Source organism: Pipistrellus kuhlii, unplaced genomic scaffold (genome assembly GCF_014108245.1).
Source record: "Pipistrellus kuhlii isolate mPipKuh1 unplaced genomic scaffold, mPipKuh1.p scaffold_m20_p_147, whole genome shotgun sequence".
NCBI lineage: Eukaryota > Metazoa > Chordata > Mammalia > Chiroptera > Vespertilionidae > Pipistrellus > Pipistrellus kuhlii.
Window position 1 is genome coordinate 142984 of NW_023425457.1, and position 22522 is coordinate 165505.

Genomic DNA, 22522 nt, shown 5'->3' on the forward strand with positions numbered 1-22522 from the left:
ACTGGGACATTCACACAGTCGACAAGTACTTGCTGAAGCCACCTGTGTCCATTCTGGGAACATGTCATTCATTCTAGTCTGTGTGGAGCATTTCCTCGGTGCCAAACACGACTTTAGGCACTGGAAACCAGCTAAAAGACAGAGTCCCTCCTGAGAGGTGGCAGTGGGGGAGTGAATGGGTCAGCTAGGATGTAAGGGAATGGGAGCAGCAGGCGGGAGAGGGGTGCTGGAGGAGAAAGGCAAGGCTTCACCAAGATCCCATCCCTAGCTGGGACCTAAACCTTGAGAACAAGGAGCCTTGGCCCCCACGATGTAGGGCACGTGCCAGGTGTGGGAGGCGAGAGGCCCTGGTGAGTTCAGAACAGGGAGGGGCACGGATGGACAGCCCTGGTGGAGGGTGAAGGGGGTTTTGCTGAGAGATGGGCTGGCTGGTTACTGAAAGGTTATGTTGTTTGTAGGACGGGGCAGAGAGGACTGCAGAGATGAGTGTTTACAAATGGTGAGCTGGGCACCCCGCTGGAGTGCCCACCCCACGCTAGGTCTAGTTTACAGATGGGGACACTAGAGGCCGTGAGACCACAAATCAGGCCGGGACCTGAGCGCTTAGAGCCCAGCTCCTCAGGGAGGGCGGATGTCAGGATGTCGGTGCCCGCACGGCCAGTGCTCAGCTGGTGCCCGCGGGCGGGCCGCAGGCGGGAGGGGATGCGGAGGCTGCGCGCGCAGCGCCCGAGGGCTGGTGTGGGGCGTGGCGCCCCAGGGTGGCTGCGCGCGCAGCCTTCACTTGCCCGCGACGCTTCCGCAAAGAGGGGCGTGGCTTCGGGACTCATAAGCCAAAGGGGGCGGGGTTTCGCGAGAATTCGCCTGCCATTGGAACGAGGGGGCGTGGCCTCCCCCAGTTGGAAGAACGGGGCGTGGCCAGGTGGCGCTGTGGGCGTGGTCTAGCCCTATTTGGGCGGGAGGGGCGTGGCCGGCCCGGCGCGCCGCGGCTCTGGGCCTGCGCGCGCGGGAGTCAGGGGTCACGGCGGCGCGGTCCGTGGCGGGAAACGCTGTTTGAAGCGGGTGAGTAAAAGGGACGAGGGGGATTGCCGGGGGCCCCGCCGGGCAGGGAAGGGGGCTTGGGGAGCCGGCACGTAGGCCTGAGAGAGGGTCGTGAAGGGTCGCCAGGGCGTGGCGGCGGGAGGGGCCCCCTGGGCTCCGGGGCGCCCGGAAGCGGGGCCAGGGCGCGCGGGGTGATGACGGGGGGAGAGCGGGGGTACCTTGGCGTGTCCCTGGGGGCCCAGCGATGGGCACCCGGCCCGGGGCGAGATGAGCATGCACCCTGGAGGCTCTTTGGGGCCCCGGATCCCGGTGGCGTTGGAGGACTGAAGTGCGCACGTGCGGGCGTGGTGGTACACTTTATTGACCAAATTCTGAGGACTTGGCGCCGGGCAGGGTTGCAGAAGCAGGGGCTGCTGCACGGACCAGTGAGAGAGGGCCCCCGCCCCAGGGCTGGACCGTCAGCCGGCCAGGCATTAGCAGTGACGGTAAAGCAGATCCGAAGGGGAGGGAGCCGGGTAGCCCGCTGCTGTGGCTGGAGTGGTCAGGAATGGCCCCTGGGGGGAGGGACATCGCAGACAAGTCAGCTATGTGAAGGGAAACCCGGGCAGAGGGACCATGCAGTGCCAAGGCCCTGAGGCGGGAAGGGGACAGGTGAGGGTGGGGACGAGGTGGGGAAGCAGACCCTGTAGGGCAGCGGTTCTCAACCTTCCTAACGCCGCGACCCTTTAATACAGTTCCTCCTGTTGTGGTGGCCCCCAACCGTAACATTAGTTTCGTGGCTACTTCATAGCTGTGATGTTGCTACTGTTTTAAATCCTAATGCAAACATCTGTTTTCCGATGGTCTTAGGCTCGCAACCCACAGGTTGAGAACCGCTAGCAGGGTCGCCTAAGACCATCGGAAAACACGGATACTTACATGACGACTCATGAACAGCCCCACCTGCTCCAAGAATCTGTTGTTGCCATGTCTCAGTCTCCTCCTCCATCTCCTTGCCCCCCCCCCCCCCAATCTCTCAGAGAGATTCCTTCCACGGCCTTACCTCCTGGCAGTGCCCTTCCCTCTCTCCAGACCTTCAGTCACTGCTCTGTGCCAGGCCCCTTGCTGGGCAGAGGGAACCAGTGAAAATTCATTCATTGGGACAAGGACAGGAACTCTGCACCCAGGCTGAGGAGCTGGGGCTCAGGGAAGACACTCCAGAGCAGGCTAAACTGGCGCTGTGCTGGGGACCCCGGCTTGAGCCAGACCCTGGCCCTATTTTGGGGGCGCTCACAGCCTGAGGCACTCCCAGCTTGGGGTGCGCATGTGCGATAACAGAAGGAGCATAAGGCGCTGGGGGCGCCCCAAGGGGGCAGAGGGCAGCCTGGAGGCCTGGAGCCTCTGTGGAGTCTCAGAGGATTCAGAGGAGAAAAGGTGGCCGAGGAAAAGGAGGGTTTCGTCCAGCCAGCACTTCCCAAGGCCATGCCCTGTGCTGGGCGGTCCCTGTCTGAGACACAGGCCCGATGGCCCTGCATGACAGGGGCCGCGGGAGTCAGGGAGGCCCAGGGCAGTCCACCTGTGCACCTTCCCGGGGTGCTTGGCTTGGACCCTGGCTTCCCCTCTGAGCGCTCTGTGCCGCCTTGGGCAGCCGCTTCCCCTCTCTGGGCCTGGGTCCCTGTGATTGTGTGTGTTGGAGGGTAACGACAACTCTGACCTCAGACGTGTTTGTGACAGTTCATGAGTGCCCTCTGTCATTCTTTTATTTTATTTTTTTCCAATTAAAAAATATATTTTATTGATTCTTTTATAGAGAGGAAGGGAGAGGAATAGAGAGTTAGAAACATCGATGAGAGAGAAACATCGATCAGCTGCCTCCTGCACACCCCCTACTGGGGATGTGCCTGCAACCAAGGTACATGCCCCTGACCGGAATCGAACCCGGGACCCTTAAGTACGCAGGCCGACGCTCTATCCACTGAGCCACACCAGTTAGGGCTGGGGTTGCACGTTTAAGCAGGCCTCACTGAGACTCTGACATTTGAACAAAGACTTGGGAGGGGAGGGAGGACGCCACACGCCATCTGGGGCAGAGTGAGCAGCCTGTGCAAAGGCCCTGCGGCAGGGACTGAGCCAGGAGGGTTGACGGAGCCGAGTAAACCGCAGGGAGAGTGGGAGGTGGCGTCTGAAAGGAAACGAGGCGATTGTGCAGGGTCTGGGGGGCCGTGAAGCGGACTTGAATTCAGCATGAGGCGGGCCCGGGGGGGGGGGCTCTGAGCAGAGGAGGGATGGGTGGCCTGACATGTGTGTACAGGGTCCTTCTGAGTGCCGTGTGGAGAATACACTGAGGGAGGGGGGGCGCAGGGTGGAATGAGGGAGCCCTGGAGAGGCTCTCTACTCATTCATCCGGTATTTCTCCAGGACCCTCTCTGTGTCAGACGCTCTATCCACTGAGCCAAACCGGCTGTAGACTTCTGCCACATTTCAGTAAACAAACAGACGGATCCTGGCCCTCAGCTCATCTTCCAGCAGGGGGCGACAGACAACAGCAATGCGCAAAATAAAGCCGCCAGCAGCAGTCTCAGAGGACAGAGGGGCCCTGGGACTCGGTCCCGGGGAGGCGGAGCTAATGGGATTAGCAGAGAGAGTGAGCACGTGGTCTGAGGGGAAGAGGGAAGTCGGGGTGACTCCACTGTTGCTGGTCTGATGGGAGCTGCCATTTATTGAATAGGGGGAGACCATGTGGTGCCGGGAACAGGTTTGGGGTGAGAGCAGGGGCTGGCTTTGGCGTCTGAGGTGCCCGAAGAGACAGCCTCACAGTGGGCAGCTGGACGGGCAGCCTGCAGCCCGAGGGGAGGCCTGGGCCAGAGGCACAGAGGCAGGAGGGATCGCCATGGAGATGGCACTTCACGCCGTGAGGTGGGCCTGGCTGGTGTGGTTCGATTCCCATCAGGGCACATGCCCAGGTTGCAGGTTTGATCCCTGGTTGGGGTGCATACAGGAGGCAATCGATTGATGTTTCTCTTTTACATTCTCCCTTTCTCTATTCCTAAAAGCAATAAACACACACACATACAAACACACACACACACACACACAAACCCCACGAAATGCCATGGGTTGGGGAAGTGCAGCGGGAACGCTGAGGGAGTGCGGGTCACAGAGGAACCAGCACCTGACCCGAGTGGGCACTCAGCGTTGTTACCGCGCAGGCGCTGGCCAGGAGCTGCCACCGAAGGGCCGAGAAGGGGGTACAGAGCTTGCCAAGCTCCTTCCTGTCTGGTGCCAGGGCAGCTGAGGGAACACACAAGGGCCTCTTTCCTTCTTTTTAAATATATTTTATTGATTTTTTACAGAGAGGAAGGGAGAGGGAGAGAGAGTTAGAAACATGCATGAGAGAGAAACATCAATCAGCTGCCTCCTGCACCCCCTCCCACTGGATATGTGCCTGCAACCAAGGTACATGCCCTTGGCTGGAATTGAGCCTGGGACCCTTACGTATTCAGGCCGACGCTCTATCCACTGAGCCACACCGGTTAGGGCTGCCTCCTTCCTTCTAATGCTGCCCTGCCTGGCTGTGCATTTCGGATGGTGCCTGGGACAGGGAACGAGCAAAGGAGCCTTCACTTTGCTGCTGGTGACACCCCCCCCCCCCCACCACACCCCGCAGGGCAGCCAGCGGGCCCCCTGGTGGCCTTTCTCTGCCAGGCCAGGCCTCCCCTCTGGGCTCCTAGGAGCCCCTCAGCTTCCCCGGCCCCTCATTTTCTTAAACAACGTTTTGAGTACAAAAGACAACATGCTAAGTACCTGGCTTTCTCTCGCTAACAATGTGTCTTTGAGAGGGCTTCCTCATTCCTTTATCCAGCTGCATAGTATTCCACGGGGCGGAATTAATGGGATTATTCAAACAGTCCCCCCGGGGAGAACATTTAGGTGGTTTCCAGTCTTTTGAGACGGCAAACAAGGCCTCCGGAAATAACCTCGTAAATGCAGTTTTTCATCACGCCATAATGTACCTGCAGCGTCCACCCCCGTTTACATTTTTAATTGGGGTCTGATTTACGTAAAGGGACGTGCACGGTCTCCAGTACAGTGTTTCCATCCCCCGGAAAACCCCCCCCCCCGTGCCCCTCCCCAGTCAGCCTCTCCCACCAGAAGCAGCCACGAGCCTCACCTGATTTCTAGTACCAGAGATTAGTCAGTTCTAGAATGCTGTGGAACGTCAGCATACAGTCTGTACTCAGTCTTATTTATTTACTTATTTACTTATTGTTAGTTTTTTATTTTAAGAGAGAGGGATAGTTAGAAACATCAATGAGAGAGAACCATCGACCAGCTGCCTCTTGCACACCCCCTACTGGGGATGTGCCCGCAACCAAGGTACATGTCCCTGACGGGAATCGAACCTGGGACCCTTCAGTCCGCAGGTCGGCGCTCTATCCACTGAGCCAACCCGGTTAGGGCTACTGCCTTCTTTTTAATGCTGACAAATAATTCCATTGTGGACCAGCATTTGCTGTAACACATCCCGGTCCAGGATTTTTCTGTGATGGCATGGTCCAGGCTAAACTCTGTGACAAAGAGGTTCCAAGGCACAGTGACCCAGACATGATCAATCTGTTTATCTACATAATTACCCGAAGGCAGGCAGGTGTGCGCCAGAAGGCTGCCAAGGGCCCAGGCTCCTTCCGTCTTGTAGCTCTGTGTTCCCTGCCATGTCGCCCTCGCCCTGGTGGTCAAGGTTGGCTCATTGCCGCCACTTCACGCTCCAGCCATCTGGAGGAGGGGAGAAAGAGGATGGAGGGCAGGCTTCCTCCGCAGGCTGTCCTGAACGCCGCCCTCCTTACGGTCACCCCAAGTCCATGAGCTAGAACTTGGTCATGTGACCACACCTAGCCGTGCATCCTGGGAAATGGAGTCTTGAGCTTGTCAGCTTGCGGTGCCTCCAAGATGAAGGATGTGTTGTAAAAAAAAAAAAAAGGAACCAAAGAGAGACTGGATCTGGGGGGTGGTTATGGGACCCAGAGGTGTTCCCCTTCCTCCCTCCCAGCTGGTCTGGGATCTGCTTCCTTCCTTCCTTCCTTCCTTCCTTCCTTCCTTCCTTCCTTCCTTCCTTCCTTCCTTCCGTATTAATCCTCACCCAAGGATATTTTTCCATTGATTTAGAGACAGTGAAAGAGAGGAAGGGAGAGAGGGAAACATTTATGTGAGAAAGACACATGGGTTGGTCGCCACTTGCACGTGCCCTGACTGGGGCTGGGGATCAAAGCTGCACTCAGGTCCCTGCCCTTGACTGGTGACCCTTCCCTGCCGGGCCGATACCACCCACTGAGCCACACTGGCCAGGGCTACCACTTTTCCTTTTTTAATAATTTCAAATGTATAGGAAGGTACACGACAAAGAGCACGTGTTTGCCCTGCACCCAGCTTCGCCTGTTTTCACATTTTACCCTGTTGACCTTATGATCTGCATGCACACTTACAGAAAACATTTTCAGAATAGCTTGTATACATCATGGCCATTTACTCCTGAATACTTGAGTGTGTATTTCCTTAGAATATTCTCTTATTGAACCACAGTGAAGTTACCAAATCAAATAGGCTTAAATACAGTCTTCAGTCTACCAGAGGATATGTACCTTTATGTCAATGTATCTTGTCAAGCCCTAGCCAGTTTGGCTCAGTGGATAGAGTGTCGGCCTGTGGACTGATAGGTCCCAGGTTCGATTCCAGTCAAGGGCATGTATCTTGATTTCGGGCACATCCCGGGTAGGGGGTGTGCAAGAGGCAGCTGATCCATGTTTTTCTCTCATTGATGTATCTAACTTTCTATCCTTCTCCCTTCCTCTCTGTAAAAATCAATAAAATTTTTTAAAAAGCTAATTATAAATACATACATACATACATACATACATATATATGCCCCAAGCCCTGGGGGTGTGGCTCAGTGGATAGAGCATCAGCCTGTGGACTGAAGGGTTCCAGATTTGATTCCGGTCAAGGGCATGTACCTTGGTTGCGGGCACATCCCCAGTGGGGTGGGTGCAGGAGGCAGCTGTCAATGTTTCCCATCGATGTTTCTAACTCTCTATCCCTCTCTCTTCCTCTCTGTAAAAAATCAATAAAATCTATTAAAAAAAAAAAAAAGAAGAAGAAGACATGGAAACATATGTATGATGTGACTGATACGTGCCTGTTACCTGAGGGAGCAGAGGGAATGGAAGCAGAGGGGGCAGCACCTTGCGGCTGGGGCAGCTGGGGGAACGGTGCACATTCCGTTTGTTTTTGTGTTTAAACAGGGCGGGACCTGGTCAGACTGGTGTTCCGGGCCGCTTCCTGGCGCCCAGCACAGGCCTGGCTGGTGGGCGGCGATGGGCGATGGGTAGGCGAGGGTATGGAGGGCACCTGGTAGGAAAGAAGGGGGCGCTCAGGGCCAGTCTGTGCCGGAGGGGGGACAGGGCGTGCGGGGCCCATGGCCTCGGGCTGCGGGGGGTGGTGAGCGGGGAAGAGGATGAGGAGGGCCGGGCACGCGAGGGAAGGGTTAGGCGGGCGGGAGCGGTGCAGTCACCCTGATGGCGCCTGAGCGTCCCAGGTGGGCCGGCTCCTGTGAGCCTGCAGGCGGGCCCTCGGGCTGGGGAGCGGGCAGGCCGAGGGGCGGGCAGGAGCCCTCACCCGCCCCCGTGCCCCCAGGATGTACGACAAGCGGCGGCCAGGCCCCGGGACGGGGGCCGGGGCACCCCCGAAGCGGGCCCGTGGGGGCCTCTGGGACGAGGACGAGGCCCCCCGGCCGTCCCAGTTCGAGGAGGAGCTGGCGCTGATGGAGGAGATGGAGGCGGAGCGCAGGCTGCAGGAGCTGGAGGAGGAGCTGCAGGCCGCCCAGGAGGGGGCTGCGGACGGTGAGAGCGGGACTGGGAGCCCCCCCCCCCCCCCCTGCACCCCAACCTTCGTGCCTCGGACCTTTGACCCCATGCTAGTGTGCGCCCTCTGTTGCCTGCTGCTTCTACTCTGACCTTGACCCCTCGACTTGATCCCTCTTCCAAGATTCCTGCCTGATCTACACCGCCCCCTCCACGTGGCTTTCCCTTTGCATTTTGGGAAGCCGCCTGGGCCGGACCAGGAGGGAGGGAGGGCGGTTATTTAGGTTGGAGGGAGGATCACTGACCACCATGTCATCCCCCCCCCAGGGCACTTCTCCCCAACAGCCAGAGATGCCCGCTGGCTTCGGCCCTCCCCACCCCCCCTGGACCCCCAGACAGAACCCCTCGTCTTCCAGCAGCTGGAGATCGACCACTACGTGGGTGAGTGGGGACAGGCCCGGTGGTGGCAGGTGGGGCCCGGGCGGCCCCGCTGGCTCTGTGTGGGAGGAGCTGTCCCAGGCAGACCCCCCAGGAGACCAGGCTGTGAGGGAGGCCCAGGGCTGGGGCCGCCCAGGCTGGGCCTCCGAGGAGTCTGGCGAAGGGCGAGGGGCGCATGTGCCAGGGGCTGGGGAGGGGGATATGACTGCAAAGGGGCACCTCAAGGGAGCTATTAGAATGATGACTAGCCAGTTTGGCTCAGCGGATAGAGCGTCAGACCGAGGACTGAAGGGTCCTGGGTTCGATTCCGGTCAAGGGCATGTACCTCAGTTGCAGGGGTTGCAAGTCGATCCCCAATTTTGGTGGCGATTGCATAAACCTGCACCCCGTGTCCAAGTTCATAACATCACATACAACACGTCAAGCGGATTTTCCTTTTTCAGAGATTTTTTTTTTTTTCTTTCATAAACAGGCCGGGCTCCCTCTGACTGTGGGGGGCAGAGGGCCACGGGGCAGGTGGCAGCACCAGGGCTGAGGCGCCCGTGCAGAGGCTGGTGTGGGCTGAAGGCTTCAGGCTGCAGGGGTGGGGCTGGCTCCCAGTGCAGGAGGGGTGGGGGGGGGGCGGCGAGCCTGTGAGGACTCTGAGGGTCACACGCCTTCCCTGTTCCCCCCCCCCAGGCCCAGCACGGCCCCTGCCGGGGGCGCCCCCGCCCTCCCACAGCTTCGTGCCCGTGCTCCGCGCCTTCGGGGTCACCGACGAGGGCAACTCCGTCTGCTGCCACATCCACGGCTTCGCCCCCTACTTCTACACCCCCGCGCCGCCCGGTGAGGGCCCGGCCCGCCGGGAGAGGCCTCTTCCTCGCGCCCCACCCCCGGGCGCCCCCCTCCCCCCCCCCGCTCGCTCCTGACCCGCCTCCCTCCCGCCTCAGGCTTTGGGCCCGAGCACCTGGGCGAGCTGCAGCGGGAGCTGAACGGCGCCATCAGCCGGGACCAGCGCGCCGGGAAGGAGCTCGAGGGGCCGGCCGTGCTGGCCGTGGAGCTGTGCTCCCGGGAGAGTGAGTGCTGCCCGCCCGCCCGCCCGCCCGCCCAGGGAGGAGCCCGGGGCTGGGTCCCCCCGGCCGGTGCCAGCCCCTCTGTGCCCGCAGGCATGTTCGGGTACCACGGGCACGGCCCCTCGCCCTTCCTGCGCATCACCCTGGCGCTGCCCCGCCTCGTGGCCCCCGCCCGCCGCCTCCTGGAGCAGGGCGTCCGCGTGGCCGGCCTGGGCACCCCCAGCTTCGCGCCCTACGAGGCCAACGTCGACTTTGAGATCCGGTACCAGCCCCCCCGCACCCCGCTTCTCCCCGCTCCGCCCTGCTCCCCCCCCCAGGCTGGTCTCGCCCGCTGACACCCCCCCCCCCCAGGTTCATGGTGGACGCAGACATCGTGGGCTGCAACTGGCTGGAGCTGCCCGCCGGGAAGTACGTGCTGAGGCCGGAGGGGAAGGTAGGAGCCCGCCGGGGCGCGGGGCCGGGGGCCGGGAGCCGGGAGCCGGGGCCTGCGGCCGCCCACACGCCTGTGCCCGCAGGCCACGCTGTGCCAGCTGGAGGCGGACGTGCTGTGGTCGGACGTGGTCAGCCACCCGCCCGAGGGGGCGTGGCAGCGGATCGCGCCCCTGCGGGTGCTCAGCTTCGACATCGAGTGCGCGGGCCGCAAAGGTGCGCCCGGGGCGAGGGCTCCCCTCTCCCCCTTCGGATCGGGGGCGCGCCAGCCTCCCCGGGGGTCCCCGCGCTTCTGGGGGAAGAGGGAGGCAACGCGCAGGTGCCCGGGTCCTTGTAAGATGCGAGGGTGCTGGTGGCCTGAGGGGGCGTCAGGCCGGGTGGGTGGGGAGAGCATTTCCGGCCGCGGGAGCAGCAAGTGCAAAGGTCCTGGGGCAGCCTGTCCCCCCCTGCGGAGGAGAGAAGGCGGGAGGCGAAGGCGGAGGGGAGCCAGGATGGGCGGGTGGGGTCTGTGGGCAGTCGGGACGGGGAGGGGGGCACAGGCCAGGGGAGAGTTAGAGGTGTGTTCCCCTGGTGTGTCCTGCATCCCCTCCCGCCTCCCCACGCAGGCATCTTCCCCGAGCCCGAGCGGGACCCGGTGATCCAGATCTGCTCGCTGGGCCTGCGCTGGGGCGAGCCGGAGCCCTTCCTGCGCCTGGCGCTCACCCTGCGGCCCTGCGCCCCCATCCTGGGCGCCCAGGTGCAGAGCTACGAGCGGGAGGAGGAGCTGCTCCAGGTGACCCGCCCCCGTCCCCCCATTTTCCTGCGCGCCCCCCCAAGAAAAGCGCCGTCTTAGCCGGGCCTGAGCCATTTCCTGAGCTCTCCTGGTCCCGAGACTCACGTCCAGGGGTCCGGATCCCTTCACACGGCAGGGAGAGTGGTGTTTCCAGAAGCCCCACAGGCAGGAGGGCCCCGGCACTGCTCTGGGGGCTTCCAGAACATTCCAGGAGCGGGAGGGACCCCGGCAGGGGGGTGATGACCCTGCGTGCGCCTCCGCCCCCGCCAGGCCTGGTCCACCTTCATCCAGACCATAGACCCCGACGTGATCACCGGCTACAACATCCAGAACTTCGACCTCCCGTACCTCATCTCCCGGGCCCAGCACCTCAAGGTAGGGGGGCAGCGGCGGGGCGGGGCGGGGAGGGGAGGGGCGGGGAGGGGGGTGGGCGGGGCGGGGCGGGGCGGGCAGGGGGGTGGGCTTGCCTCGGACAACACCTCCACCTCCGCCACCCCTCCCTGTGGCTCCGTCCCCACGGAGGTCCCCCGGCTCTGCACCTGCCGCCAGCAGCTCCAGTCCCTGCTGTCTTGTCTCCGCTCAGAGTCCCCGTCACCGGTGCCTGTGGAGCTAGAGGGTGTTAGGCAGCAGGAGGCTGTGCCCCAGAGGTCAGGCTTTCACACACGTCAGCAACAAATGAGGAAATGGGGCCCTGGCTGGTTGGCTCAGTGGTTAGAGTGTTCGCCCCTGGACCAAAGGGTCCCAGGTTCTATTCCCGGTCAAGGGCACATACCTCAGGTGCAGGCTCCCCAGCCCCCGCAGGGGCACTTGCAGGAGGCAGCCAGTCTATGTCTCTCTCACGTCGGTGTTTCTCTCCTCCTCCCTCCCTCCCTTCCATCTCTCTCTAGAAATCAGTGGAAAAAATATCCTCGGGTGAGGATTAAAAAATAATAATAAATGAAATAAGGAAATGGGGTCCTGGCCAGTGTGGCTCAGTTGGTCTCATGTCTTGTGCGTGGAAAGGTTGCCGGTTCGATTCCCAGTCCGGGCACAGGCCGGGGTTGTGGGCTCGATTCCTGGCAGGGGGCGTGCAGGAGGCAGCTGGCATATCAGTGTTTCTCTTCCTACCCCTTTCTCTCTCTCTCAAAATCAGTTAAAATAACCTTTTAAAAACTAGTGAGGAAATAGGGGTGTTCCTTGGAGAATGCGGTGGACCCGGATGCTCATTGCACTCGGCTGGGTATGAGGTGGTCAGGTCACCAGGGCCGCCCGGGGTTCCCGCTCTGCTGCGCCTGCCTCCGCCTGTCTGCTCCAGTGGCCCTTGTTCTGAGGATCTGGGGGTATTGAGTCAGGCCGCTGCTCTCTGCCTGGTCACTCCCAGGCCGCCGCCTCCAGCGCAGACGCCTGTCCTAACCCCAGACCTGGTTCTCTGTGCCAGCCCTGTGCTCCACCCGGCCCTTCCCCAGGCCCCCACCCCGTGCACCCACCACCTCCCGCTGAGCTGAGCATCACCCACCCGCCCCTCCGGCTCCCCGTCCGGTGCAGCCCTCCCTCCCGCTGGAGCCGTCCTTCGTCCTTCCCCTCCCGGCCCTCAGGCCCCTGGCTTCCCTGTCGGGTCTCCTGTCCTCGCCTCTAGTCCATGCCGCCCAGCCCCTGCCCTCCCGGCCGGAGGAGCTGTGCTGTGGGGTGTCATGTGGTCTGGGGTCCGGGTCAGGCGCCCGCCCCGTCCGCAGCGGCCCCTGCTGTGCCCTCAGGTGCCGGGGTTCCCCTTCCTGGGCCGGGTGGCCGGCCTCCGCTCCACCATCCGGGACTCGTCCTTCCAGTCCAAGCAGACGGGCCGGCGGGACAGCAAGGTGGTCAGCATGGTGGGCCGCGTGCAGATGGACATGCTGCAGGTGCGGCCGGGCGGGGGCCGGGGGCGGGGGGAGGGGGTGCCCGTGGGTCCACTGCCCGGGCTGCGCCCACCCTGCGCCTCCGCCAGGTGCTGCTGCGGGAGTACAAGCTCCGCTCCTACACGCTCAACGCCGTCAGCTTCCACTTCCTGGGCGAGCAGAAGGAGGACGTGCAGCACAGCATCATCACCGACCTGCAGGTGACCTCCGATCCCGCCTCCCGCCCCTGGTCTCTCACCTCTGCCCCGACTGACCTCCGACCCCGCCTCCCGCCCCTGGTCTCTCACTCTGCCCTGACTGACCTCCGACCCCGCCTCCCGCCCCTGGTCTCTCACTCTGCCCCGACTGACCTCTGACCCCATCTCCTGCCCCTGATCTCTCACCTCTGACCCCTCTTCCTGCCCCTGATCTACTCCTCTGACCTCAGCCTTCCTCCTGACTTCCTGACCTTGGGCTTCAACCTCCCACCTGTGCTCCTGACCTTCACCTTGTCCTCCTGCCCCTGACCGCTGACCCTGCCCTGCACATGTCACTGTTTCTGCCGACTCACGTGACCTTGATTCTGTTCTTGTCCACACCAGCCTCTCAGACTCCCTCCCACCTGCCAACTCCCTGCCCTCTGCCTGCTCCCCGCCCAGACCCCGGCCCCCTCCCACCCTGACGCCTCTGTCCCGCCCCCACCCGCCCTCCCCTCCCACCCTGACGCCTCGGTCCCGCCCCCCCCCCCCCCCCCCGCCCTCCCCTCCCACCCTGACGCCTCGGTCCTGTCCTCGCCCGCCCTCCCCTCCCACCCTGACGCCTCGGTCCCGCCCCCGCCCGCCCTCCCCTCCCACCCTGACGCCTCGGTCCGCCCCCGCCCGCCCTCCCCTCGCACCCTGACGCCTCGGTCCGCCCCCGCCCGCCCTCCCCTCCCACCCTGACGCCTCGGTCCGCCCCCGCCCGCCCTCCCCTCGCACCCTGACGCCTCGGTCCGCCCCCCCCCCCGCCCTCCCCTCCCACCCTGACGCCACGGTCCGCCCCCCCCCCCCCCGCCCTCCCCTCCCACCCTGACGCCTCGGTCCGCCCCCCCCCCCGCCCTCCCCTCCCACCCTGACGCCTCGGTCCGCCCTCCCCTCCCACCCTGACGCCTCGGTCCGCCCTCCCCTCCCACCCTGACGCCTCGGTCCGCCCCCCCCCCCCCCCGCCCTCCCCTCCCACCCTGACGCCTCGGTCCCGCCCCCGCCCCGCCCTCCCTCGCACCCTGACGCCTCGGTCCGCCCCCAGAACGGGAACGACCAGACGCGCCGCCGCCTGGCGGTTTACTGCCTCAAGGACGCCCTCCTGCCGCTGCGGCTGCTGGAGCGGCTCATGGTGCTGGTGAACGCCATGGAGATGGCGCGCGTCACCGGCGTGCCCCTCGGCTACCTGCTCGCCCGCGGCCAGCAGGTCAAGGTGGTGTCGCAGCTGCTGCGCCAGGTCAGCGCGGGGCCCTCCTCTGCCCGTCCCCTGGGCCGCCCCGTCCGTGCCCCCCTCCATTCCCTGCCTCCCCCCAGGCCATGCGCGAGGGGCTGCTGATGCCCGTGGTGAAGACGGAGGGCGGCGAGGACTACACGGGGGCCACGGTCATCGAGCCGCTGAAAGGGTGAGGCCCCGGCCGGGCGGGGGGCGGGGGGGGGGGGAAGGCGGAGCGGGGGGAGGGGATCCCCCTGACGGCGGGCCCCCCAGGTACTACGACGTCCCCATCGCCACGCTGGACTTCTCCTCGCTGTACCCGTCCATCATGATGGCCCACAACCTGTGCTACACCACCCTGCTGCGGCCCGGCGCCGCCCAGCGGCTGGGGTGCGTGCGGCTCGGGGGGGGGGGGGGGGGGGGGGGCAGGAGTGGGGGGCGAGGAGGAGGCCGGGCACGACCCCTGCCATCCCCTCCCAGCCTGACGGAGGACCAGTTCATCAGGACGCCCACCGGGGACGAGTTCGTGAAGACGTCCGTGCGGAAGGGGCTGCTGCCCCAGATCCTGGAGAACCTGCTCAGCGCGCGCAAGCGGTGGGCCCCGCCCCCACCCCCACCCCCCACCCGGGGGCTCAGACCTGCCGAGGCTCCTCGTGGGCACCCTGTCCCCGTGGGCACCCTGTCCCCGTGGGCTCCCTGTCCCCGTGGCCCCCTGTCCCCGTGGGCACCCTGTCCCCGTGGGCTCCCTGTCCCCGTGGCCCCCTGTCCCCGTGGGCACCCTGTCCCCGTGGGCCCCCCTGTCCCCTGTGAGTCCCCCTGTCCCCGTGGGCACCCTGTCCCCGTGGGCCCCCCTGTCCCCTGTGAGTCACCCTGTCCCCGTGGCACCCTGTCCCCTGTGAGTCACCCTGTCCCCGTGGGCACCCTGTCCCCGTGGCCCCCTGTCCCCGTGGGCACCCTATCCCCGTGGGCACCCTGTCCCCGTGGGCCCCTGTCCCCGTGGGCCCCCTGTCCCCGTGGGCCCCCCTGTCCCCTGTGAGTCCCCCTGTCCCCGTGGGCACCCTGTCCCCGTGGGCACCCTGTCCCCGTGGGCCCCCCTGTCCCCTGTGAGTCACCCTGTCCCCGTGGCACCCTGTCCTCGGGGGGCACCCTGTCCCCGTGGCCCCCTGTCCCCTGTGAGTCACCCTGTCCCCGGGGGCACCCTGTCCCCGGGGGGCACCTTCACTTTGTGCGGGAATCAGAACAAGTCGCCCCTCGGACAGCTCCCGCACCGAGCAGAGCCCGCACACACAGCCACCGCCCTACAGAGGGCGCCCCGACCCCACACCCACGCCCGGCCTCCGCCCTGGACCTGGGCGCCGCCTGAGTGCCTGCTCCCCTCTCCAGGGCCAAGGCCGAGCTGGCCAAGGAGACGGACCCGCTTCGGCGGCAGGTGCTGGACGGGCGGCAGCTGGCGCTGAAAGTGAGCGCCAACTCGGTGTACGGCTTCACCGGCGCCCAGGTGGGCAAGCTGCCGTGCCTGGAGATCTCCCAGGTGAGCGCGGGCGGCCGGGCGGGCGGCTGGGCGGGCGGCGCCTCCCGGGACAGCGGGGCCAGATACCAACAGGACGACGATTGAAATTTCGTTTTTGAGAGCCACATTTTTAAAACTTAAACGTCTTCTAACGCCGCTTCTTCAACCAGGCCGTGGTGCTTTTTGGAAGGGCCACACTCAAGGGGCCAAAGAGCCGCATGTGGCTCGAGACCCGAGGTTTGCCTACGGAGAGGGGACCTGAGTGACGGGTCCGTCCCGCTGTTCACCACGTGCCTGTCAGCCTGCCAGCGGCTGGGCCTTGTGCCCGGTGGGCCCAGCAGGCGGCAAGGCCAGTGCGAGCTCCTGCCCCAGGCAGCGCCCAGCCCGTCGGGGACGCAGGCCGGTGGGCGTGCGTGTGCCCAGGAAGGCAGGCCTCTCCCGGGCCCGCGGACACAGCAGGGAGGGGCCGGCGGCAGAGGCTGAGGCCGTGAGGGAGAGCAGCAGCTTCGCTCCTTCTCGTCTGCCACCGTCACCCCATGTCCGCAGCAGCTGCGCCCCAGCCCACATCCTCCCCGGTCCCCGCGGGGGTGGGGGAGTGGAGGCACCCCCCCTCCTGCTCAGGGGAGAGCAAGGCCGGTCTCTGCTGGGGGTGGGGCCTGGGGCAGGGCTGGGTCGCCCGTGGTCACCATCAGGTTAGGCAGGAGGGTCCCGCTCTGGCCCCGGTAATGAGGACCCCATAGGATGCCCCAGGGGGCTTGGTTAGCGCTCCGCTCTGAGAAGGAACCGGGCCGTGGCCTCCCTCCCGCCCGCAGGCCTCCCAGGCCTGTTTACCGGAGGCAGCTGTGCTCAGCGACAGGAAAACAGACCCCGCGAGACCACAGAGGCTCTGAGGCCTGCCCAGCTGGCAGCGGCGCCTGGGCTCAGGCCCGGAGGTCCTTCAGGGTCTTCCTGTCCGGACGGGTTCCCTCCAGCCCCGGGCCTCCCTCCCCGCCTGGCCGCTGTCGGCCTCGTGCACCCCCGGGCGGACGGCTCGGAGGGGTTCCCACCCGCCTGCAGCTCAGGGGCCCCGAGACCCCCGATCCAGTGATTCCCTGGGCGGGTCCAGGGCACCCAGAAAAGCCACAGTTCTGTCTGATACAGGGAAAGGAGAGAGATTAGAATCAGCGGCAGGAGAGGGCCGTGGGGAGGGCCTGGAGACAGGCCCAGCGTCCGTGGTCCCCAGTGGGCCCGGCGGCCGGCTTGCTCCTCCGGCTTGCTCCTCCCGTCGGTGCGGGCGGCACCCCGGGGGCAGCCCAGGGACACTCGCCCGCCAGTGTGTTTTTTAAAAAATATATATTTTATTGATTTTTCACAGAGAGGCAGGGAGAGGGGTAGAGTTAGAAACATCGACCAGCTGCCTCCTGCACACCCCCCACCGGGGACATGCCCGCAACCCAGGCACATGCCCTTGACCGGAATCGAACCCAGGACCCTTCAGTCTGCAGGCTGACTCTATCCACTGAGCCACACCGGTTAGGGCCCGCCAGTGTTTCTGTAGGAGGCTGGTCCCGTAGGCATGGCTGACCCCTGTGTGGCTGACCTGGGTCCTCAGCCCACGTAGAGGTCAAGCTGACACCATGTGGCCCCAGGTGGGCAAAGACGCTGACCAGGCAGGACATCCCGAGGGCTAGAAGCTCACTCCCGGGGGCTAAGCACACGGCGTTGGCCCTCAGGCCCTGGGCCCCCCTCAGCCTCGGGTTTGGCCCTGAGGCTTCGGCCCCTGAGCCAGGCCGGGGGGCGGTGTGAGGGCAGCTCTGCTCTCTGGGGGTTTCGGGGCCCCTCGGTGGAGGCTGCTGCCTCCTGGCCCTGTCTCTACGTCTTTCCCCTCTCAGTCCCTTCCCTCTGTTTCTTTGCTTCTTTCCGTATTTCTGCCTCAAGTGTTTGGGAACAGGAGGGATGGAATAATTTAAAAATACGGAGTCATTTCCGAAAAAGATTGGAAAGCAAAAGGAACATGGAGCAGGAGGAACAAATAAAAGGCCGGTTAAGTAAAGTGGGTTGAAGTCCAGAGCGAAGGAGTAATTACACTAAATGTAAGTGGCCTAAACGCTCCAGTTGAAAGACAAAGCTGCCCTAACCGGTGTGGCTCAGTGGATAGAGCGTCGGCCTGCGGACTGAAGGGTCCCAGGTTCGATTCCGGTCAAGGGCATGTGCCTTGGTTGCAGGCACATCCCCAGTAGGTGCGCAGAAGGCAGCTGATCGATGTTTTTCTCTCTTCGATGTTTCTAGCTCTCTCTCCCTCTCCCTTCCTCTCTGTAAAAGAATCAATAATATATATTTTTTTAATAAAGGAGCAGCTTTGTAGCCCCACTTTACAGATTTGGAAACTGACGCCCAAAAGGACAGAATGGCTTGCCTGCAGAAGCCGTGGAGGTGGGACCCCAAGTCCGTGCCCCGGCACCGGGCTCCTGGGCCCTCACCGCGCGATTATCTCCCCACAGAGCGTCACGGGCTTTGGCCGCCAGATGATTGAGAAAACTAAGCAGCTGGTGGAGTCCAAGTACACGGTGGAGAACGGCTACGGCGCCACTGCCAAGGTCAGGGGCCTGCCTGCCCGGGTGGGCTGCGCGGGGAGCACGGCCTCGGTCACACGCCCCTCCCACAGGTGGTGTACGGCGACACCGACTCCGTCATGTGCCGGTTCGGCGTCTCCTCCGTGGCCGAAGCCATGGCTCTGGGGCGGGAGGCCGCCGACTGGGTGTCCGGCCACTTCCCCTCGCCCATCCGGCTGGAGTTCGAGAAGGTGAGGGTCTGGGCAGTTTCAGGGGGGCCCCTTTCTCGGGGGCCTGCAAAGCTCACAGATGCCTACACGTGGGGTTCGTCTGGGAAACCCAGTGTTCGCAGGGTCTCCCTTTTGGGGTGCTGGTCCGGGTACTCGGGGTGTCCCGTTCTTTGGGTACACGGGCCCCAGGGTCAAGGTATTTTGCTGCCGGGTCCTCCCGAGTTTGGGGCCTTGGAAACCGCCAAAGCCTGGTCTCTGCACGTGACAATCGGGGCGTCTGGTGTGGAGGTTCCTTGTACCTGTGCAGGGCAGCGGGGGTCTGTCCTGGGGGCGGGGACTCGGACGGGCCAGGCCTGGTCAGGGAGCGGTTGTCTGGGGCCCTCACCGGACTTTATCCCCAGGGTTCAAACCAGGTCAGGCCAGGGGCACCCGCCCTCGGATTCAGAGCCTCTGGTTCGGGGCTCACTCCGGGCCTTCGTCTCCTCTGCGGGGTGCCCCCAGCTGCCTCAGTTCTGCCCCGGACCCAGATTTGGGGATCTCAAGGCTTTAGCCCAGAGTCTGGATCTCATGTTGAGGGCCTGTTTCTAGGTTTGTCCAGTCTCTGTTTTAGACTTGGGGACGCCGATATGGGGCCCCCCGGAAAGCTGAGGGTGTTCCCGAGCTCAGATGTTGGGGTCTCAGTCCTCCAAGCACCCCGATCCCACATCGCGGGAACCACACCTGTCCGTCACTCTCTGGGGGAATGCCTCCGGATCAGACGGGCCTCAGCCGCGGGTCCCTCCAGGTCTACTTCCCGTACCTGCTCATCAGCAAGAAGCGCTACGCCGGCCTGCTCTTCTCCTCCCGGCCCGACGCCCACGACCGCATGGACTGCAAGGGCCTGGAGGCCGTGCGCAGGGACAACTGCCCCCTGGTGGCCAACCTCGTCACCGCCTCGCTTCGCCGCCTGCTCATCGACCGGTGCGTGACCGGAGACCCTGGATCCGGCCCCGGGGAGCCCCGCCTCCTCCCCCGGGGACTCGGGGCTCAGCCGCTTTCCTCGGTGACGAGCGTTGGAGAGCGTGTGGCTGGGCCAGCTGTGGGGTCCTGGGCCTCGGCCCGCAGCCTGACCTGGTCCCCAGCCTTGGGGGGCGTGGAGGTGCCAGCCCGGCCCTCGGCAGCCCCTGGCGATGCCCCTCTGGCCCTCAGAGACCCCGCGGGCGCCGTGGCCCACGCCCAGGACGTCATCTCGGACCTGCTGTGCAACCGCATCGACATCTCGCAGCTGGTCATCACCAAGGAGCTGACGCGCGCGGCCGCCGACTACGCCGGCAGGCAGGCCCACGTGGAGCTGGCGGAGAGGTCAGAACGCCCCGGCCGGCGGCCGCCACCTCCCGGCCCGCCCGCCGCCCACCTGCCTCACCCGCGTCTCCCGCGTCTCCCGCAGGATGAGGAAGCGGGACCCCGGGAGCGCGCCCAGCCTGGGAGACCGCGTCCCCTACGTGATCATCGGGGCCGCCAAGGGCGTGGCCGCCTACATGAAGTCCGAGGTCAGCCCACCTGCCGGGGCGCCCCGCCCCGCCCGCGGCTCTCACTTCTGCTTTCCGCGGGGGAGGTGTTTCCCTCTGGCCCCGTGGGGCCTGCCAGCCGCCCGCACGCCCGGGCGGGCGGGCGGGCGTCGGCTCCAGGACGCTCTGCGCCCCCCGCTGTGCCCCCGCGTCTGACCTCTCCCGCGCTCCCCCCAGTGAGGGGGTCAGCGCGCTGCCCGGGGCGTCCCTCCTCTGTCTCTGTGTCCGTGTCCCTTCTGTCTCCTCGGCCCTCCCCCTCCAACCTCCGGGTCCCTCAGGTCTGCCCTCCTCCATCTGCCCCGGCGTCTAACTGACCCACACCCCGTCCATCCTCCCTCCCTGTTCCTACCCAGCCTCTGACCCAGTTCTTGTCCCCTTCATCCTTCATCGCCGTGACCTCTGACCCTTCCTGGAATGCCTCAGGGCCCCCCCCACCTGTGCACCTCAGGGTGGGTCACAGAGCCCGTGGCCAGGGGCCCCCCGGTGACCTATGACCCCATCCCTTCCCTGATGCCACTCCCCACAGGGCAGCGCTGTGCCCGGGGCCTGCCCCAGCCGTGGCCCATCGTGGGGGGGGCGCCCTCTTTCTCAGCGTCTGTCACCCCGTGTCCGGTGTGACCCTCGCTCTGCCCGCAGGACCCGCTGTTCGTGCTGGAGCACAGCCTGCCCATCGACACGCAGTACTACCTGGAGCAGCAGCTCGCCAAGCCGCTCCTGCGCATCTTCGAGCCCATCCTGGGCGAGGGCCGCGCCGAGGCCGTGCTGCTGCGTGAGGGCCGCCCCGGGGCGGGGGCGGGGGGCCTGGGGCGGGGGCACCGGCCCACACCTGTCCTCGCCCTCACCCGCAGGGGGCGACCACACCCGGTGCAAGACCGTGCTCACCGGCAAGGTGGGCGGCCTGCTGGCCTTCGCCAAGCGCCAGAGCTGCTGCATCGGCTGCCGCACGGTCCTCAGCCACCAAGGTGAGGGGCCCGGCCTGCCCCCGCCCCCGCCCCCTGCCCTCTCCCCCCTGCCCGCTCCCCCCAACCTCCATGGCGCCTGAGGCCCCAGGTCCCCGGCCCCCGCCCTGCCCCCCGCCCACCGCCCCCCGCCCCCTGCCCTCCCCCACCGCCATGGCGCCCCAGGTCCCCGGCCCCCACCCTGCCCCCCGCCCCCTGCCCTCCCCCACCGCCATGGCGCCCCAGGTCCCCGGCCCCCGCCCTGCCCCCCGCCCCCTGCCCCCTGCCCCCTGCCCTCCCCCCCACCGCCATGGCGCCCGAGGTCCCCGGCCCCCGCCCTGCCCCCCGCCCCCTGCCCCCTGCCCCCTGCCCTTCCCCCCACCGCCATGGCGCCCCGGGTCCCCGGCCCCGCCCACAAGCTAGCGCTGCTGCCCAGGGTCCTCAGGGAGAGGGTCTCCGTAGTCACCCCGAGAGGGTCCCGGCCCCCCGCCGGGAGTTCCCGGGGAGTTTTCCGCACACTCCATCCCTTGTTCTCCGGCTGCGGGACTTTCACAGCGGGATGGGCAGCGGGCGGGGAAGGGGCAGGGGTGGGGTGGCCTGGGCCCTGGCTGGGCCCCAGCTCCCCCGTGCCCCCCCAGGAGCCGTGTGCAAGTACTGCAAGCCGCGGGAGTCGGAGCTGTACCAGAAGGAGGTGAGGCTCGGGCAGGGCGGGGCGGGGCGGGCCGGGCCGGGTGAGGGGCGGCCGGGCTGCCGCTGAGCCCCGTCCGCCTGTCCGTCCGCCCGCCCGCCCGCAGGTGTGCCACCTGAACGCCCTGGAGGAGCGCTTCTCGCGCCTGTGGACGCAGTGCCAGCGCTGCCAGGGCAGCCTGCACGAGGACGTCATCTGCACCAGGTGCCCCCCCAGGGTCCCAGCAGCCCCGCCCGCCCGCACCCCTCTGGCGCAGAGCCGCCAGCCTCAGCGTCACGGCCGCGCTCACCCAGCCCTCCCGGGGGGCAGGGCGGGCGCCCAGGATCTGCCCCCGGGGGAGATGGCCGCCCGACCCCCTCCCCGGGGTGGGGCCGGGCTTTCCCCAGGGAACGGGCGGGCGGGGCGGGTTCCCACGCCAGGTGACAGGTGATATACGGGGCGGCCCACGCCTCCTCGGGCGCCCGCTGTTATCGCTCCCCCCATGCCCGCTGAGCAAACAGCCGCACGGGAGGGGGCGCTGGGCAGCGGCCGGGGCCAAAGTCCTGGGAACGGTCCGCTGCGGCCGGGGCTGGGCACGGAGGCGCAGCGGCCCCGCGGGCCCTGACCCGCGCCCGCGCCCGCAGCCGGGACTGCCCCATCTTCTACATGCGCAAGAAGGTGCGGAAAGACCTGGAGGACCAGGAGCGGCTGCTGCGGCGCTTCGGGCCCCCCGGCCCCGAGGCCTGGTGACCTCTGACCTCCGGCCTCTCCTCCCGTCTCCCCCTGGACGCCACGGGCCTCCCAGGAGGGCCTGGCGGTGGGACCTGCGGGGACTAATAAAGTTTGGACCTTTTGTTACCTGGTGCTTTGTGATTGGTGTCCGGGGGGCGGGGAACGGGGACAAAGAACACGGTCAGGCCTTGACCCCCAGGACCCCCCCTCTGTGCAGGACACCTGGGTCCCGCCCCGCGGCCAGCCCTCACGGCCCTCCCCCTGTCCCCCTGGGTCCCCGCGCCCTGTGTCTCCGGCTGCTGTCTCCCCTGGACTCTGCGTGGGCATCTGGGCACCCACTCCCCTGCCGCAGCTGGCCCTCCAGGTGCTGCCCGTTTCCTCCCGGCCTGGGGCAGCCCCGGCCCGCAGGCCCCACTCCCCGCCACCCAGGGGACCCCCCTCCGCGGCACACACCCACGATGTTTCCACCTGAGGGTCCTCATCCGCTCTGGGCCCGGGTTTTC

At 65.7% G+C, this 22522-nt stretch overlaps 1 protein-coding gene across 2 annotated transcripts; it reads left to right on the forward strand.

Moving 5' to 3' along the window:
* The first annotated feature begins 909 nt into the window (after positions 1 to 909).
* POLD1 (DNA polymerase delta 1, catalytic subunit) lies at positions 910 to 22145 on the forward strand. Of its 2 annotated transcripts, XM_045581650.1 has the most exons (27): positions 910 to 1059; positions 7705 to 7910; positions 8199 to 8312; positions 8988 to 9134; positions 9239 to 9364; positions 9455 to 9623; positions 9713 to 9794; positions 9877 to 10006; positions 10396 to 10562; positions 10833 to 10937; positions 12296 to 12436; positions 12523 to 12633; positions 13697 to 13888; positions 13966 to 14054; positions 14138 to 14254; positions 14345 to 14458; positions 15248 to 15395; positions 17855 to 17950; positions 18019 to 18156; positions 18920 to 19095; positions 19324 to 19476; positions 19562 to 19664; positions 20319 to 20451; positions 20531 to 20644; positions 21259 to 21311; positions 21415 to 21512; positions 21932 to 22145. In XM_045581650.1, exons 2-27 carry the CDS (start codon positions 7706 to 7708, stop codon positions 22035 to 22037), a joined length of 3327 nt encoding a protein of 1108 aa, XP_045437606.1. In that variant the 5' UTR covers positions 910 to 1059; position 7705; the 3' UTR covers positions 22038 to 22145. The 2 variants fall into 2 exon arrangements, 1 of the variants encoding a protein (XP_045437606.1); XR_006741649.1 differs by lacking the exons at positions 910 to 1059; positions 19562 to 19664.
* Positions 22146 to 22522: the final 377 nt, after the last annotated feature.